The following is a 20,382-nucleotide window of genomic DNA, read 5'->3' as shown; positions in this document are numbered from 1 at the left end:
TACTAAGACCATGAACAGCCAAGAGAGTATTTGTAATAACTCCTACCAGCCTCCTCCCTATTTCACAGGGTCTCTTTTAGGTGAATATAATGATCCAAAAAGTGGCTCCATTTTTTTCACCGGTGGGACTGCAAAACCTGAGCTCATCCATACAACAGGAATAGCATAGGCTGCGCAAGCCTCATCCAGAGAGCGTCCTGCACACGTGTTCCAAGACACCTCTGAGGGAACCATGTCCAGGGAACAGACTACTATTCCAGTCTCCCTACATTCACGCCTTTCACCCAGTTCCGGCCAAGTCTGTCTCCTTGGCCATCCATCCCTTGGTATTTCTGCTCAGGCAGTCTGCTGCTATCTGAACTCAGAGCACAGAGGCCACCAAACTGCCCTCAGACTGGTAATTATTGTCACTCACCCCCAGCCTCACTGACCCAGCAACCCAGATGTGAAAATCACCATCTGTCTTTACCCTGAACCATCCAGTCTTCCATTGCTGAGGCCATTGCAAGCTGTTCTCAAACCAACCCCTTTGCTCTGGGAGAAAGAACTGTCCCTGCCGACAGACATCATGGCTCACAGTGTATAATGGCACTTGGAAATGTACATGTGTTAAACAACAAGTTGTTAAATGTATTGTTTTTTAAAGCATGATTTCACATGACAAACGGGCACAGTTCTTCACACTCCTCCTCCCCCCAAATGAAGTCAGTCTGAAATGCTCGCAACTAACCAGATTTCAGACTCAAGAGACATGTTTTAACTTGGGAACCTAACCTCACCCAAAGGAAAGTTACGGGTTTACAGTATAATCGTTTAAAAAAAAAAAAGCTATCAAGCTTTTCCAAGTAAGACCTCCAGTTCTCTACGTCTCCCACAAGATCGTCAGGATTCTGTGACTAACTGATGGAATGTCAAACAAGATCTAACTTGCGTTTGCAAATACATCCCTCTTCTCCCCTTAAATATGTGTATGAAACCCTCTGTCTGTTTCTCCTGCTGTATAGTTTGCCTCAGATAAACAAGAACCTCATGAACTATCCATAATTCCAGAAATAATCACAAGAAACTTCATTTAAACTGTTATCAAAATATACCTGGAAAACAGTCCACAAAGCCCATGATGGCATGTTCAGCCAGATAAGCACAGAGCTGCTGATTTCTTACTACTCTAGGAGTAATAAAATGAACTGCAAGATAAGATCCTGCCAGAAACATTCATCGCCAAATAAGAAAATCAAATCTATTTTCGCAGGAACAAACAGAAAGTAACTGGTTTACACTGATGAACCAACATACTACTTTTTCGGATTCTCATTCTGTACATAAAAATTCATCCTTCAAAAATAATAGCAATGTGTGTTCTGATCGTCAGGGACAAAGAATAAAGTGTGTGTTGGTCCACTAGTTATCTCCTGAAAAGTGGGAAATAAACATGCATCATTTCCCGTCTTGGCAATTTCTGTTTCCACGGAGTCAAGAGCTCTGCAGACTGCAGAAAGCCAGAATCCAGTGGAAATGTTTGCTGCAAAAGTCGACAAAAATAGGAAGAGTTCTTAAACAGTGTTGCGAGTTTACCATGGTTAGAGTCAGGACCCCTGGGCTCAGGATATCCAGCCCTATCACAGATTCTCCATGTGACTATGTGACATAGCCTTCTGGGCCTCACTTTACCCATAAGTAACATGCCCAGTCATGGGAATGGGGGAGCAGCAGCAAGCTACCACAGCCTATAGCTCCCCCAACCCCTACGTCCCCCACTGGGAAAGCCAAGCCCACCTTTTACCCACCATGGCCACAGCCAGCTGACCTGACCTCTCCTGTGCAGGGGGTGACTTTGGACCAACTTCCTGAGCATCCCTCCTGAAACACTTCCTGCAGGTGAAGAAGTGAGGGTGGAGGAAGAGAAGACAACCCTATGCCTCCCCCTCTACCCTCAAGGCTGCTCCTTTAGGGAGGGGGCTCACAATCTGCTCCCTTTCTCACAAAGATACTGCCCGTCTTGCTCCTACGAAGGCTGCCACCCCAGCACCAGGTTCCCTGCTCCCCAGAGGACTTACGAGCAATTGGAATGAAATGCATAGGAGAGGGAATCCTTTCTACCCATCCATCCCCATCACAGTAGTATCTGAATAAAGCCTTTCAGCTTTGGGCCATACACCATGGTCTCGGGAATCATTTTTCCTTTGGGCAATATTTTATTTGTGTTATTATTATTATTATTATTACTATTATTTATTCTTTGCCTTTCCATAGTGTCTAAGACTAGTCATAGACCAATGCCTCATTGTACTAGGTGCTGGACAAACACATGGCAAAAGGACAGTCCCTAAATATAGTACTCTCTGAGTCAGCCACTACCTGCAAGTAAGCTACGCTCCCATCAATGTGCAAAGCATTGAACCTGTAGCACAAGTCCCTTGCATGAATCGTTGCCAGGAGAAAGGACCCAGCATCTACCAGTGTGAATGTTCCCACACAATTTTAGTGTAGTAGGTGTGATCGGTTCTAAATAAGAGCACAATGAAACAGCGGCTTTCTGATCTAGGACAAGCTTTTCTCGGGCCAGGATATTTTGCAGGAGATGGACACGCAACAAAATTACTGTTGGTGTTTCAAAATACCCCACAATGAGGGGTAAGATACTGAACTTGAAAAGCACCCGCTGTGTATGCTCTATAAGTGCTTTCAGAAGGATGTTTGCTGCCCCTTTAGATTCATTACACGCAACAATAATGTGCAACTATTTACAATACAACATCCACTCCAGCCAGCTGTCCCAGCATGTGCAGTGCCTGAGTGCAAGAAGAATGTACAACGTGTAGATAAATCAGAAGTGAGCCACTGCCATGAGCACCGATGCTTAGAGTGTGAGAGACATTCTTCTTTTCAAAAGACAACAGCCTCTGATAAAAGTAAACCCCTCTATTTGTGAAAACAAAAGCTTCGTGCCCAGCAACCTAAGTGATCATCGGTACATTGAACCAGACACACCATCCATTTAAAATTCACATTCCTACCCAAAATATTGTTCCCTATAATTGTTACAGAAACATTGCAGAATATAGAACGAAGGGCTGGATTCTGCCACTATTATTCATATTGAGAAGTACTCTAATCTGTGAGCAGTCCCACTGAAACTATTTACAATTGTAATTGTTGGGGTGGGGAATTGTTTGAGAGATGGGGATTGTGGCAAGCTATTTTAAATTGATGCACTTAGGCTACATTTTTAATTTCTGTCCAGGGTGAATAAAGCATAGAGATGGGTTCTCTTTTTAGCACTCCTATAAACTGACATAATTAAATTAAATAAATTAAATCAATACAAAGTCAAATGACATGCAGGGTGAGTAAAGGTGCCAAAACATAGTCCATAGAGATTAGTCAAAAGTATTTCCCTCACCCCTTTTTTCCCCCACTATGTTTTCTCTGTGCGTTTAAAAGCACTTTGGGTACAGACAGTTTCCCTGTTTCCCTGTATAGCTGATTTCCCCTGGCAATTGTGTGAACTTGTTACAAAGCAACAGGAGAAAGAAACAAGATTATTTTTAAAAATAGGAAATTGTGGTTGTAAATCCCCAAATGTCAGCAGTGGGCTTCAGGGGCAGCTGTCATACCCAAAATGATTTTAACTCCTTTTTTGAGAATGATTAGATTGCAAGTTGGTGGTGTCCCTTTAAAAGAAAAATCCACATGTAAACATTAAAAAGAAATATCATTGTAATAATGGCACACAGAGTAACAGAATTACAATACAAAACCAAGCCACCATATGTGGAAACAGAAACAAGCAATTCAATAATTTCAACCAAGAACTGCAATACTGTTTCACTCTATATGTATGATTATTCATCAATAAATACAAAAAGAAAACTACCCTCAGAAAAAAAATCTTTGTTATTTAAAAAGGAAATGCATTTGGGGAGAGATCTCTTTCCTTCACCTTGTATATTCATTAAGGACGCTCTTGCCTCATATATCCTGAATACCAGAACAGCAAAAACAAAATCTGTAGACTAAAACAGCACCATATAGTTTATAGACCATGCTGAAAATGTATATATGAGAATCCATGTCCAGTGCTAATTGTCATAATCTCCCAGCCCCTTTAATCTGCAGAAGGAAACCTGTTTGGGGACACAAACACACACAGCATTACAGAGATGCAAGTGTTCCCGTGGTTTCTGCAAATGAGCAAGTCCCAAATGAAGGATGCACCAGTGCCTTGGTGCTGCCGCAGCTAAGAAGTTTGAAGACAGACTGTTTCTTTAAATTGTAGCTCAGAGCTGTAGTTAGTTAAAGATACGGGAGAAACCACAATGCAGAGTATAGAGGCTTGTACAGATGTATTCATGGGGGACTCAGGAGCTTCAAACAGCTACCTCAGCCGGAGATTTAAATCACATTGAAGATTTTGCAAAGCACAACACATATCTTAGATATAAAGAGAGTGCAGCAGAGACCTGCCAACTAAGTAGACAACATTTTAACCACCCCATCCTGAAGTAGAATCTGGCGAAATTTCCTTTTGCAACATTCTGGAGTTGCACATGAAGTCGCAACCTGCCTGATGATCAGAACAGATGAGTGCCTCCTGGTGCTAAAAACAACATGATCTGTGCATGTGCAGAAGAGCACATCAGCAAGCATCCATCCAACTTCCGTTCTACATCAGCACCTTCTTGCACTGGGTCACCCTGCCTGAATGAAGACTGAATCTCACGCGTGGCATTTCTCACATAGCAACAGGCGCAAAACTCAAGAAAACAGAATGCGAGTGCAATATTCTGCAAAGCCTTTTGTCTTGGGCGGGGGGGGGGAGGAGGACATTCCCTTTGGAGGAAAAATAATAAATCAAATGCTGTTCAGAAAAGGTAGCACCTACCGTGGTGTAATGCTGCATTGGGTCGCTAATATACAGCATTTTAGTCTTCTTGGAATTTAAAAACAACTAGGAACTTTCCCGCCACAGGAGTCATGAGGTCACGGGAGGATGGAAAAAATAAAGAGGGTATTAATCGACATACAATAATGGAACGTAAAGACAAGGGCAAGTGACTAGGGAGAGGCAGCGCCGGGGATGCTGGGCTGGCTACCTGTCTGCAGTTTGTTGGCTTTCTCGCTTTTTCCATCTCCCTTAGTTCTGTCATCTGCATCTAACAACAAAACTCAGGCCCACCCCTTTCTCTCCCTCATGACTATTCATTAAAACACAGGCAGGCTGAGGCTTGCCCAATGATGTATTGGACTGTACCAAATGTTCCTACCAAGGGGGAGTTTGAGGGTCCTTCTCCATAATTAAATTCAGCTGGATTTAATTCCAAAAAGCTGCTTGTAGAGGATCAATGGAGCTAAAAGCCATTTGAACTGCACCTTTTATCAGTAGAATAAGGCAACTAGATTTGCACTGATGAGTGCATGAAGTGACTTTGGGATAACTCAAATACTGTGTTTGTGGAGCTGGGCAAATGTAGACATTGGCCTTTATTCTATCTAATCAATCTATCTATCTATCTATCCCCATAAACCCCATCCATCCATCTATCTATCTATCCATCCATCCCCATAAACCCCATCCATCCATCCATCCATCCATCCATCTATCCATCCCCATAAACCCCATCCATCCATCCATCCATCTATCCATCCATCTATCTATCCCCATAAACCCCATCCATCCATCTATCTATCTATCCATCCATCCCCATAAACCCCATCCATCCATCCATCCATCCATCTATCCATCCCCATAAACCCCATCCATCCATCCATCTATCTATCCATCCCCATAAACCCCATCCATCCATCCATCTATCCATCCCCATAAACCCCATCCATCCATCCATCTACCTATCCCCATAAACCCCATCTATCTATCCCCATAAAGCCCATCCATCCATCCATCTATCTATCCCCATAAACCCCATCCATCTATCCCCATAAACCCCATCCATCCATCCATCCACCTATCCCCATAAACCCCATCCATCCATCTATCTATCCCCATAAACCCCATCCATCTATCTATCCCCATAAACCCCATCCATCCATCTATCCCCATAAACCCCATCCATCCATCCATCCATCTATCCCCATAAACCCCATCCATCCATCCATTCATCCATCTATCTATCCCCATAAACCCCATCCATCTATCCCCATAAACCCCATCCATCCATCCATCCATCCATCTATTCCCATGAACCCCATCCATCCATCCATCCAACTATCCCCATAAACCCCATCCATCCATCTATCCATCTATCCCCATAAACCCCATCCATCCATCCCCATGAACCTCATCCATCCATCCATCCATCCATTCATCCATCCATCTATCCCCATAAACCCCATCCATCCATCCATCTATCCCCATAAACCCCATCCATCCATCCATTCATCCATCTATCTATCCCCATAAACTCCATCCATCTATCCCCATAAACCCCATTCATCCATCCAACTATCCCCATAAACCCCATCCATCCATCCATCCATCCATCCATCCCCATAAACCCCATCCATCCATCCATCCCCATAAACCCCATCCATCCATCCATCCATCCATCCCCATAAACCCCATCCATCCATCCATCCATCCATCCATCCCCATAAACCCCATCCATCCATCCATCCATCCATCCATCCATCCCCATAAACCCCATCCATCCATCCATCCATCCATCCATCCATCCCCATAAACCCCATCCATCCATCCATCCATCCATCCATCCATCCCCATAAACCCCATCCATCCATCCATCCATCCATCCATCCCCATAAACCCCATCCATCCATCCATCCATCCATCCATCCCCATAAACCCCATCCATCCATCCATCCATCCATCCCCATAAACCCCATCCATCCATCCCCATAAACCCCATCCATCCATCCCCATAAACCCCATCCATCCATCCATCCATCCCCATAAACCCCATCCATCCATCCATCCATCCATCCATCCATCCCATAAACCCCGTCCGTCCATCCATCCATCCATCCATCCATCCCCATAAACCCCGTCCATCCATCCATCTCTCTATCTATCCCCATAAACCCTATCTATCTATCTATCTATCTATCTATCTATCTATCTATCTATCCCATAAACTCCATCCATCCATCTGTCTATCTATCTCTCCCCATAAACCCCATCCATCCATCCATCTATCTACCTATCTATCTATGACAGGTTTCAGAGTAACAGCCGTGTTAGTCTGTATTCGCAAAAAGAAAAGGAGTACTTGTGGCACCTTAGAGACTAACCAATTTATTTGAGCATAAGCTTTCATGAGCTAAAGCCTCCGATGAAGTGAGCTGTAGCTCACGAAAGCTTATGCTCAAATAAATTGGTTAATCTCTAAGGTGCCACAAGTACTCCTTTTCTTTTCGCTATCTATCTATCTATCCATCTATCCCCATAAACCCCATCTATCTATGTATCCATCCCCATAAACCCCATCTATCTATCTATCTATCTATCTATCTATCTATCTATCCCCATAAACCCCATCTATCTATCGATCTATCGATCCCATGATTCTGATATATGGCGGGGTTGTTTTTAGTTTCCTCCTAAGGTCTGTTATCCATATGACATCAACAGGGTTTCCTTCTTTTACTCTTGAAGAACTGGAGTTGATAAGAAGTACAATGCAGAAAGAGGCATACTTAGCTCACAGGTTTACCGTTCACTATGTCTAGGAAAACATCTCCGAAGGAATAAAGTGGGATGACATCATTATCTCTTACAGATAAAAGAGCAGATTGCCTTTAGTGGATCAGTAGGGAAGTTCCCAGAATGTAGTCACACAAATGTCCCCACGTTGCAATCCATGCTAAATAGTAACTCATGATCCACTAACCAAAACTACAAGATAATATTGAGAGGAAAAGCGAACACATGATTCACTAGTTTGGAAGTTCTTGTCAGTTCAGAGCCACAGAGCAGCCAGTTGATGGGCGGCTGATTTCCTGGGTTTTCTCTCCACCAATAACTCAACGTTTCCTCCCCCATATCTGTTCTTATGTCATTGGATTGCCTCTTTTCAAGGAGAGATGATCTACCTATCCTTAACAAGCCTGAAAAACACCAAGACTTCCCTCTAGTAAGCTACATTGCAACACTGTTAATCAATTTTCTTCCAACATGAAATCGGACTATAAGATTCCTTCACATCAAATGCAGCTTGTGAATTATCATGATGACAACAGTCTCACCTACCAACCTCCCAGAAAATACATTTAAAAAATAATCTTAGGCACAAACAGCTCTTTGGCTGGAGGCAAATGCAGTGACATTCACCCTCTGAACCATGTTTTGGATTGACAGATTTCTGCCCTACCTTGGGGTTGTGACTTTGGAATTTCCAATTTTTGAGGACTGATGAAAATCCCGGCTGGTAGTGAGGGGCTTCAGAGGTGCTGTTAGGTCTGGATCAAGAGAAGTTAGTTGACAGGATGGTCCAGGAACAGCTCATGAGAGCCAGAGGCCAATAACATAGAAGCAAATGGTGGGAGTGGGGGGTATTTTTAGCTGGAGAGGAGGAGAGTGGAAGTAGACACAGGCAGATGGATAGTGTAACTGTCCATAGCAAGGATGTCAGAGTCCCTGATTAGTGATCCTAGCAGAGTGGAGAAGAGTGGTGCTGGTTCCTTGAATAGATTGTGTCTGCTCCACTATCTCTGCAAACATTACATTTGGGAGACATTTGCAGCAGTGGCCTCTACCTGGTGCTTCAAAAGGAGGTGAAAAATTCACAATATATTTGGCAATTCTGCCCATGGGGCCCAGGTTGGGTGACCAGACAGCAAGTGTGAAAAATCGGGACGGGGTGGGGGGTAATAGGAGCTTATATAAGAAAAAGCCCCAAATATCGGGACTGTCCCTATAAAATCAGGACATCTGGTCACCCTAGGCCCAGGTGATCAGCTTACAGCCTGAAGCGTGAGATCCGTCAACCTCTGTTTTAGCATGTATAGCCACAGATGTGCCTAGGTCATAATATTATCCAACCCTTAATCCAGCTGTAGCATTTAACTCTATGCCACACCACTCACATGGCCTAATTAGGCATCTCTTTACACTAAGAAGATTTGTATCTCCTTGCCTGGTAGCTCCTGGACTTTTTAAACATGAAACTCCGCCTTTAAAATAAGTGCTGTTATTAACCGGCAATCCCAAGTGTACTATCAGCCTCACCCGCCCCCCCCAGGTATTGCAGCAGAGCAAGATTCACCCAGGGAGGTATCAATTAATAGCCCAATAGCTCTGAATAATTGCAGGAAATCAATGCTGTGGCCAAAGAGGCCCCATGTCTTTTCTGTTTTCATCCAGTAATTCATTTTCTTTTACTGATAGCTAACGATTACTGTGACATCAGCTTTGAGTGATTTTAAACCCGCAATAATATTGCTGTGATCACGAAGAAAACCTGCTTTTTCCCACCTGACTGACGCCTACGCTAGAGATCCCAATGCCCAGCGCGATGCAGTACAACACCACACAATGGCAGGATTCGAGAGAGATGCGGTAGGAATCCTGGATTCTAAAAGCTGCTTCTGGCTGGAACATGATCAAAGTCAGGGGAACTATGCAGGTTCCAGGAGTGTCAGAGACAGCCAAGCGTGGGACAAATTGGTCTGGATAAAAAGAGAACTTTACCAGAAACTTCTTCCCATCCTAGAAACAAACCTGAACCAAATCTGTGTGCAGATTTGAAGAACGGTGGATAATTCCCTTCCCTCAACAACACAACCCTGCCGCAGGTCCTCACTTCTGTCAGGACTGGAATCAGAAACAGCACACCCGTGTAGGAAAGGCCGCCCTGGTGGCACTTCTGATCTGGCTGCACTCAGGATGTGAGAAATCTCCTGACATGCCTGTTCCCAGGACATTTCTAGACCACAGAAAAGCAGAGAAATATCCAAATGCTTCGAGGCTTATGCAGACTCAACTTTCAAGCCTTTAGAGTTTTACTGTATATGAGCCATGAATTGAAGTAGTTGTACATATCGGGAAAATACAGAACATTTCCTAATTTGTTTAGCATTTCTTAGTTTCATATTCAAAAATCTTTGGTGCATTAAGTAGCTCTGTCTATCAAACCTGTGCACAAACCAAAAGTCTAACAATGTCATAAATTGCAAGGAATCTTTGCTGTGCATACAACTAAACCCTGGAAAGCTAGTCACTGGCAGGTCTGCCACAAACACCCGCTTACACAATCTTTTTTAGATGTGCAGTAGCTCCAGAATTAGCCTGCTCTACTCCTGAGAGATGGGAGTGCCTGGCACTCTGAGCCAGCTGCCCACGAGACGCCTTCATGAGACGCACTTTACGCCTGGCTAGACATCATAATAGAGCTATATCTCAGTATCCTTGGAGGCTTCTCAATCCCATCAGGAACACGGGGTAGAAAGAAAGCCACAGCCCCTTGCAGTTGCCCCTTGGTTTGAGACAGATGGTTTTCTGAATGGATGGGAATTTTTAATACACGGTGGGTCATATTTTCAAAAGATGACACAACCCCCCAGGTCATGAAGTAAAGAAGCACCATTACGCCTCTTCTGCAGATGCCTAGGCCAAGGCACAGTTTTTAAGTGACCTGCCACGGGTCACAAAGCAAATCAGTGGCAGAGCTAGCTGTAAAACCCTGGAGCCCTGGCTCCTGTAACCACAAAACTATACTGCTTCCCTGAGAAATGTCTCTAAACCTCATGAGCACTTTGCCTCAAAAAAAAAGAACTAACAGCCACCTCCTTTACTCAACACATATGCCACCTTTATTTCAGGCCGAAAGGATCATATGCCTGTGCATTTATTTTTATACGTGTGAGCCTGCTACACATTTTAGTGGTGACAGATAGTACCAGCTGGACTCATCGCATCCTGAGCTAAGAAATATAATGTACAGTCCCAAAGCTGGGCCAGTATAAATGTTTACTAACGGCTCATTCGATCAAACTAGTGCTAACATGCACTGGCAGGTAGCTACACCCTCTACACATGCTCCCCAGTTCTAAGCCAGAACGCTAGGAATCCTACATGCTCATCAGCCCCTGGCATGGGTCCTGCAGTATGGTGTGGGCAGTAGGATGCCCCCCCTCAGCAGCAATAATAGGTTGCATGGAATTCACACTTGGCCCGGCTTATGTTACAGCAGGAATAACGAGAAGGGAGGCCGCGGCCAAAAGGCTGGGGCAGAGTCACAATTAGCATTTCGCTGTCCACCTGATCCGTCTGCCAGGCAGACAAAGGCTGCAGAGAAGAGGGAAAGAGGCCCACAGAGGAGGGAAAAGTGCAGATGGAAGGAGACTCTCAGGACTTTTAGGAGGGAAGCTGGAGGTTTGAGGAGGGAGATTTAATAAATGGACAGGAGTTCTGAGCACTTGCCTGTGTGCTTAACGTTAAAGAGGGGACGTTCCCAGGAGACCAAACCTGTTTGACAGGGAAGTTTTGACATACTAATCGCTGCAAACCGCGCATCAGAGCGGCCCAGACATATGGAGCGAACAGTTCTAATCTAGACAGGTCAGAGCTATTCTGTGTGTGTTTTCTTATGAATAATAATGCTTTGCGCTTCTCAACACCTCTGTGAGGACATGAGGGGGCTGCCATTCGGGCTGACAGATGCAGGGACTCAGGCACAGAGAGGGGAAGTGACTTGGTCAAGAACATGTATAGGACCCAGATCTCCTCTCCTCCTAAAGCAGGGCTGAGGTGCGAAGAGCATAAGTAAAGTATCCGAAACCATGTGAGTGTCTCACGGTCTGTGCAAAGAGTGGTTGGAGGTTCTTGTTCCAGAGGAGGGAAGGAGAGCCTGTGCTGTGTCCCAGCGAGGGCCACGACAATAAAGAGGGAAACATTCTGATCCCTCCGGAGCTCTCAGCCAGCGGGAAGCAGCTCATGCTCACTTCCCGCAGCAGTGGCACACGTAACCATCCCATTAACACTAGTGGGGGCCGTGTGAGCGAAGGTTTGCCTGAACCAGCCCTGCTTTCAGGCTCTGCAGAGCAGTACGTGGGTGAGTGGACAGCGTGGGGGAAAACAGACCTATTGAGCGATCATTATCCAGGCAGTGGATCCGAATGCTAGAAAGAACACGCTGCCCCAACTACACAGGTTTTCAATCACGAGATAAACTGGACTGCACAAGCCCTGGTGCCTGCAGTAGCCCAGGAAGTATGATCTGGAGACAGTCTGAGGCCCAGGGCAGGCATTCCCTGCATACACGAGGACAGCTGGCTCTGGTGCCTTTTGTAAAAGAGTAACATTAAAAAAAAAATTGCATATTATGGACCAGTGATGCCGGCAACTTTACGAGAGGAACTTGCTGAGAATACAGAGTTGGTGCTTTTTAAACCTCGACTCAACAAATGAATTTACTTTATTCTAGCCGTTGTTGTGAAGGTTCCTAATAACAAAATGAAGGGTCTGATCTTACAAAAACCTTACTCACCTGAGTAACTTCACCAGCTACTCGCATGAGTTAGGCTGAGCTCATATGAGTAAAGATATGCCATCTTGGGCCTTAATTTTGGTGAGCCATGGAAAAATTCCCTGTAAACTGCCATTGTCAGAAACAGCCAGAAAATCAGAGAGCAAAGCCCACCTCAGGCTAGGAAGCTTCTGTTTTATTTTGCTTTCTCCCCATTTAGAATCAATCACGTCCAATAAATATTTAAAACCCTTTCTCCCTGATAGACGTAGCATCTCTTTTCCAAGCTCTAACTGAGAGACTATGCAGGGAGCCCCCCAAAGTACTAAGAACTCAATCTTGCTTCCCTAAGAGCCATGGCAAAGCTCCTCCTGACTGCAGTGGGAGCTGGAGTGGGCCCTCGCCGAGTTATGCCTGTAGCATAGCTTACAAATGACTTTTACCACTCAGCATGTTTGTACTTGAACAATTATAGGGTATGTATGTTGTTAAATGGTACTTGCCCAGCTCTCCACCTTCATTATATCCAGGAGCCTGTGTCTGGCGTGTTCAAGCGAGCAGAGGCATGAAGCAAAGATCTCAATGCAGCTACTATGACTAGAGCGCTTTAAACTATTCCAACTGCAACAGCACCTCCCTCTGAGCTCCACCGCCTTCTTGTCGCTGGGGTTTCATTTTAGCATGTTGCTCCCACGTGGGATACTTTAGGGCATGGGGCAATAACAATAGCTGCTCCTGCTGACTATATGGATGTGGGGAGTCCTTCATCAAGTGGCCAGAGTTGCTCTGTGTTTTAGCCGGACATTTCTACAGACAAGACTCAAACAGGGACCACCATGGTCTATGGAAAGCACCTCTGCCAGGTGACACAAGAGAGAGCCGCCCCGGGGTCAAGCCGACAGAAGCTGTACTGAGATGATCGCTACTCCATGTCTTACCAGGACACTAACCCACGTGCTGTTCTGGACAATCCAGTGAAACTTATTAATAAGGGACTGCTATTTTCCTGGATATTGTATGAGGTGGCTGCAAAATGCAGTACAATTAATATGGAGGAGCCCTGCTTATTCCATTCACCCATACAATGGCTTTTGGCCAGCACTGAATTTGTTTGGCTTATGAGCCAGTAACACAGAAATAATCGCCTCCATATCCCGCTAGCAGCCCCTTGAGCCATCCAGTACCCCAGGAGGGAAACAACCTTTTATTTAAAATTACTATCTTTCTTGTAACCTGAATGTACTCACCATGACTGATTCATTCATACTCCTCATCTGGAAGACATCCATTGTGACTTCAGTTTGGTTAGACACCTCACTGCTTCCTGAATGACTGGATGGAGGGAGATCAAAATAGGTGCTGTCCGGTTCCCTGAGAAAAGGAGATGACATGTCTTCAGCTCCCCCATGCAGCTTTCATCAATCCCACCCAATAGCTTGGCTTTCCCTTGAACTTTGACCCCTCCAACCTTTTGTTTTCCCAGGACAGGGCTGCCCCCTTTGAGCACATTTTACTTAGACAAATTGCTGGACAAACACAGCATAAGACTCAGAGGACTTAGAAGCTGCTTGTTACTCAATAGCGATCGATTAGCCAGGCAGAGCATTTCTTCCTTCCGGGAATGGCTTTAAGTTATAGAACAGCTTGGAGGAGAATATGAAATGGAACACACTCCTCCTTCCCTATTTGATCAGGATGCTAAGTATAGAGGCCAGAGAGGTTGCCAAAGCCTTGGTGCCATTAGAAAATGCAGAGTATTTAACTTTGGAATGCTCGTTTCTTAATCAGGCAGACCCTGAGTGGTGTAAGGAAGTCAGGCCTGAGAGAGAACCAATACATTAGGAGTGGGTCTTACCTGATCCATCCAGCCATGGGCCTGTCCCTCACATCCACCTCTCCTACTAAGCAGGGGCCCTACCCAATGCCCATTAACACCAATGGAAAACCTTCCCATCGGCACTGGATCCCTGTGCAGTACTGTCCAGGGCTCTCTGGCAGCACGACTCCTTTGGAGCCACATGAACAGGGATGCCTCACGGCAGCAGCTGCACCCAGGGATCCCAAGTGGGGCTATGAAGGAAAGATAATGCAGCCCAGGACTGAACACTCTTGTCTGACTAACCTGTGTGGGGCTAGAGGCGGACAACGTGTATCCCTCTTGCCCTGCCAATCTCCACCCACTTGCCCCGGTGTGGAATCTGGACCACACAGGGAGGACTCCAGGGTCTTGAGTGGAAAGACAATGTCACAGAGAGACCTGAGCTACCCTGCCCCACAGGAGCGGGGAGAGCCATGTGTAGAGAGCACAATCCCTTGTGAAGACTGGCAAACTCTCCCAGCCGCCATGTCAGCTAGAACAACCCAAACTAGCCCATGCTAGCTTCCTGCAGCAGCACTGTGCGAACCAGCCCTGCTTTAATTCTCTTCAGTCCAGTACATGGGTCAGTGGAGTGTGTGTGTGGGAACCCTACAAAGGGTTGAAACAGGTGGGTAAGACTCTATGAATAGACGCAGGTAGGAAAACAAAGCTGGCACAAGCTTGGCTGCTTCCATCTCAGCAGAACTTAAGTCCCTTCGGGTGTCACATCTTCCTAATTTCTTTTGACTTTAAATGAGCACTTCCAAATAGTCCCCTCCAAACAGTAAAGTTTGCTACAGCAAGAGGAAGTGCCTGGGCGTTGACCTTCAATCAGTAAGGGGGAGAACAAATTCGAGCTGTGCTGTAGTTATTTTTTGCAGCATTCTGAAACACACCCTTGCATTCATGGTGCAGATCTAGAGCATTAACGCTGGGGGGGGGGGCAGCGGGGGGAAGGTTCAAAAGCAGCCACTAAAACAGGAGGCCAAATTTTGGGTGTCCAGATTTTTGCATGTGCAAGCTATGGACCAGATGCTGTGAGGTGATGGGTGGTTTCTTGTTCAAGATGTTCCACGATCTTTGCTCTCACTGAGTTGTCTTACATCAGGACCTCCACTGATGCAAGGAGATTGGGCTGGTAAAATGTAGACTGAGCTGACAAATCTGAGCTTTTTTGCAAGCAAAAATCTGAACATGAAAAATACATGCATGAAAACATGGGCATGCAAAACGGGGCTTGCAGCTTAAGAGACTGGGTAGAGGTACCCATCAAAATGTTTCCCTTTTAAGTCCTCCACAACAATATGAGTCACTAAAGCATTAAACAGTGATGGACCAATTATTTCCCAGAGTGAGTTTTAGCACGAATGGTCAAGTAGCACTTACAGTGTGCTCCAGAGATGTTCAAATGTCGTTCCTTCATCAACTGGAGAAGACTGGGACATCTTCACAGAGGGGGAGTCTGACAGAGGGTAAATCACTCTGGGCCCAAAGAAAAACAGCATCATTAGTGTTGCCACAATGCATATAATCATAATAGCCTGTACTTACATAGCACCTTTCAGCCACAGGTTCTCTAAGTGCTTTCCAAAGTGTATATACAGGGGTGTGCTCTGTGCATGCAGAGGGGTGGAACAGACGATCAAATTGTTCTTTCCCAGTTCTTTATTTCCTGGGCCTCCACAGTGAATCTCATGTATAATTAAATCAAGATACAGTAAACTCAGTTTAAGATAAAGTAGAGTGAAAGTCCCATATTGAGCCATTGTATCACATTGCATGTGGATAACAGTGGCCTCTAATTTTAGGAGGGGAAATAGAGGATCCCACTGTATATAACCCATTGCTGAAAATCCCCCACCTTTTGGTTTCTCGCTCGCTCCCAGTTTTGCTATGTGACAGCCCCTGGTGGAGTACAGCACTCTCAGACGCGCCCGGGGAGCTCACATGTAGCTCCCCAGTGATGTGGCACTTGGAACCAGATCTCCGTAGGACTCATTACATTGAAATGTTGCCACTTCCTCTCCTGCCAGCACTGTAATCTAGTCCCAAATCTGGCAGAGCTCAGGCCTCTAGAGGTCGTCAGCGTGTGAAAGAAAGAATTAGGAGCTGCTTTTCCCGTTTGTTTGGCACCGCCAAGCCCTACAAGCCCAGGCCTGTTCAGTATGGGTCACCAAGAGAAGGGGGGAGGAGGGAGAAGCAATCTGTCACTTCATCCAGCCTTTGGGTGCTTATTCAGCAAGATCATGTGAGACTCCCAGAAGGTTTCCGAATGGAGGGTTTCACTATGTATTCCGCCGAAGGACCGACCTGAGGCTGCTCTGTCCCAGGGACGCTGCTTTGTTATGATTTAGCACTTGAGTACAAGGCAGCAGGACTTGGCTACAGCACTGGCCAGAGACAATAAATTGTTTGCAATGGGGGCACCCAAACTTTACCCATCTGAGGGCTGCCTTGCTATAATCCAGTGGCAGTTTGCACAGGAAAGAGGAGATTGCATCCACCTTCATGCTGAATAGTGAAGTATGGAGAGCAAAGACTACAGGCCCCAGCATGCAGTGTTCCATCTCAACCTGAGAAAGATGGCATCCCCTCTCCTAAATGCCTGCTAGTAAAGTCTGAGAGCAAAATCTGGCTCTGTGTCTGTGAACCTTTCATTCATCTAGATATCATTTCAAAGAGCCAAGACATTCAACCCACCCGGAGTGAGGGGCTGGAAATTCGAAAGGACAGGGAATGCTTTCTCTTCTTGGAGCTAGATCATCCACTAGTGTAAATCGACATAGCTTCACCGAAGCCAATGGAGCTAAGCTGATTTATGGAGCTATGCCCTTCAAGTGCAGTGGGGCTTTCTGATAAAGCTAAAATAAATAGTGTTAGGGCATGAAATGTAAAACCAGGCTGATGAGATGCTATTCTCAAACTTCTGCTTGAAACTATCCTTGTGTTTTTAAATTAATGCTGCACATGGTCAGTCATATGGAAGTGCCAGATCCCAGAGAATTGTACCAAAATTGTATATTTTTAGGCACGCTCCACTCTACTAGGACAATGAGTTGCAATCAGCAATGCCTTGCTTTCTCTCAGTAGAATACCAAAGCCCACAGATACCAGTGGTGGGCACAGCATAAGAACCAGAGTAGAACAGAATAGACCATTACCAGCAATAGAAAGGAAAGGATGAGCTGTGCCAATGTTTCCATATAAACCAATTTTACTGTCACTTTAAGAAACAAACAACTCTGAAAACCTCAGCACTAACTGATGAATCAAACGTGTTTTGCTGGGTTGAAAATGATAAAACACAGCCAATAATTTACAGACAGGGACTCTCCAAAGCATTTATAGTAGAGATTCCATGCATGGGGGCCCTATGCCGTGACTAGAAATTAATATAATTAGTTACCATCTGCTAGCCCTTCAGCGGCCTACAGTAGGAAATAAACTGAGGCCATAGTAGAGTTCCCAATGAACTCATCATCATTGACACTAATTGGCTCCCTCACTGACAGTCTCAACAGAGAAGCCAAGGCCTGGATGAGCCAGGGAGACTAAGGGCCAGATCCAAAGTCAACGGAAATCAATGGAAAAACTCCCACTGATTTCAATGGGCTCTGGGTCAGACCCTGACTGCCTTACCCCTGGGTGGTCCAGAGCAGGGTTGAGGCTCCGTGGTGAGGATATGATGGGGAGGTTGCTCTACCTCTGCCCATGCCACACCTGATCTCTAGAGAAAGAGATCGCCAGTCTCCCCGGTTGTCAGCCTGTCTCCTTTCATCAGCACAAAATCAACTTCCGGTTTTAAAGAGAGAAAGCAAGCAGTGAAGCAGTGGAAATGTTCCTTCGGCAGCCCTCTGGCTGCTGGGGCTTTCCCCATGGGGCTGTATTTCCGGAGATGTCAACACCGTTCAGTTTGCTTCTAAATATACCAAAAACTCGGAAGGGACTGAGGTACAGTGGGTGCTTGGATTCCAACCCATCTCTAATAAACACTGGCTCCGTGACTCCCATTTGAGAAGGTTACAATAAACTTTGTTAAAGTGTCAGCTGTTGCTTCAGGCAGCCCTCTTAGCCAGTGGTGTGCTCTGTAGACAATTATTCCTTGTACTCATCTCAGCCCGAACCGTCTGACTACTCATTTCCATGAAAGACCACTTACAGTTGGGAATATCATTTGCAAACATATTCACTGAATATTTGTTGCATTTTTCTCATAATTATTATTCACCCAACCTGAGTTACAAATGTCATTGCCTTCAAATTTTCCTTTCAAATTCAAACAAATATTAATTAATCATTTTTGCACTGATCAGCAAGTGCAGTAAAAACACAATGGAATCAGACACAATCTCACATCACAGCTCTTTGAATCTGGGCTCCCTGTTTTGAGCACAGGCTCTGCTCCCACCATCACATGTCTGGGTTTGGGGGTAACCACAGGAGTCCAGAGTTTACAAAGCTCTCCTTAGACTAGATAATATTTTGTATATATGACTATGGGAGTTACTACATGTGAGTCATAGCAAATGTAACATGAAAACATTAATATCCTTTTGAAAGCCAACCCTGTCCTCATGCAGCCCTCTAAAAAAGTTTACATGTGTTAAGCCAAAAATATTATCAAAAGCAATTTGATCTCCAAATGCTCCTGCAATTCTAATGCTAATGAGCTCATTCAAAGGAACATCTCCAAACTTGTATCAGATTGTTATTAACCTTAACTAGCAGGAGCAGAATGTACTGTTCTTTATTAGACACTGTTCAACAGCAATAAGCTATAATAAAAACATTCTTAGGAATCACTTTTGTAAAGCTTTTCTCCATTAATATTAATCCTTCTATAGCACTACTCACTCAGGGATTACAAAGTGTTCTGCCAGTATTAATTTAGCCTCATAACTCTCCTGTCAAGAAGGTAAAGTTTAATATGCCCAATATACAGATGGGTAAACTGAGGTACAGAGAAGAAAAATGACTCTCCTCCACTCACAGTACAAGTGAGCGGTGAAGCCAGAACCCAGCTGTCTGGAGTTTTATTTGTCAAGGTATTTAGAATCATAGAATCATAGACTATCAGGGTTGGAAGGGACCTCAGGAGGTCATCTAGTCCAACCCCCTGCTCAAAGCAGGACCAATCCCCAATTAATCATCCCAGCCAGGGCTTTGTCAAGCCTGACCTTAAAAACTTCTAAGGAAGGAGACGCTACCACCTCCCTAGGCCTCTCCCACCCAACACCTCGGCACCTCACAAATATGAATAAGTGTATCACGTTATAAGCTGCATGTGAGTATTCTTATCTCTGCTTCACAGATGGGGAGCTGATGCACAGAGAGATCACATGACCTGCCCAGGGCCACACGCACGAAGTCTGTGGCAGAATCAGTACTTGTCATTTGAATCCCAGCCCAGTGCCATGACGACAAAAACCATCCTCAGTCCCAGGCTGAGCACCTTGCTCACTCCTCCAGAGAACATTTTCTCACAGGTAGTTGTTGACAGACCTCATATTCTCAGCAGCCCATTTGAGGGATGTGTTGGGCAGGTGCATTTATCAGCCCTGTGTTTTCTGGTGCTTCCAGCAAGCAGAAGGTGACTATCAGTGGCCTCATGCTATCCTTTGTGATGATCGTCAAAGTCACGTTCTTACCATGTGACTAGCGTCCGCGTAGGAAAGCACCATGACCCAGAGTCAGTTTGTGTAAAGCCTAGGGGCTTACATGTAAACTAGCGTTGAGTAGGAGACTCCTAGGCGACATTGCAAGGTCAGCAATCTTAAAAGGGAACATCATGAAACCAGGAGGCGCACTGGTATTGTCCTTCAATTGCCCTCATGGAAGTAATGGACTCAGTACTCCCCCAGAGCTCCCCTCCAAAGCAAAGGATTCGAAAGCCCTCTGCATGGGAAAGACAAAGCATTTATAGGGCTGAAAGGAAGCATAAGGTAATGGCTCAGGAAGAGAAAGAGGACGTGTCGATACGGTGCTTTAATCCTCACCAGAGTAAACTTTAGTCTGCACTAGCATGTCACACACTAACTGGCTCATGTGTATTCTACTGGTACGCACTAAAAGTCCCTAGTG

General features: G+C 45.2%; 1 protein-coding gene across 5 annotated transcripts in view; it reads right to left on the bottom strand.

Annotated features, from left to right (window-relative positions):
- Positions 1-20,382, bottom strand: part of TP73 (tumor protein p73) — an 87,766-nt gene that overhangs the window by 47,109 nt on the left and 20,275 nt on the right. For 4 of the 5 annotated variants that reach the window (XM_075120973.1, XM_048824736.2, XM_075120974.1 and 1 more), the window contains exons 2-3: positions 15,688-15,783; positions 13,691-13,814 (exon numbers count right to left, since the gene is read on the bottom strand). In XM_075120973.1, the coding sequence (XP_074977074.1) occupies positions 13,691-13,814; positions 15,688-15,746 (183 nt within the window). In that variant the 5' untranslated portion in view covers positions 15,747-15,783. Of the gene's footprint in view, positions 1-4,885; positions 5,149-13,690; positions 13,815-15,687; positions 15,784-20,382 lie in introns of those variants that run through there. The other variant, XM_048824737.2, reaches the window with a different exon arrangement.

Source organism: Caretta caretta, chromosome 18 (genome assembly GCF_965140235.1).
Source record: "Caretta caretta isolate rCarCar2 chromosome 18, rCarCar1.hap1, whole genome shotgun sequence".
Lineage (NCBI taxonomy): Eukaryota > Metazoa > Chordata > Testudines > Cheloniidae > Caretta > Caretta caretta.
Note: the sequence above shows the minus strand (reverse complement) of the source record. Positions and strands in the feature narration are given on the sequence as shown.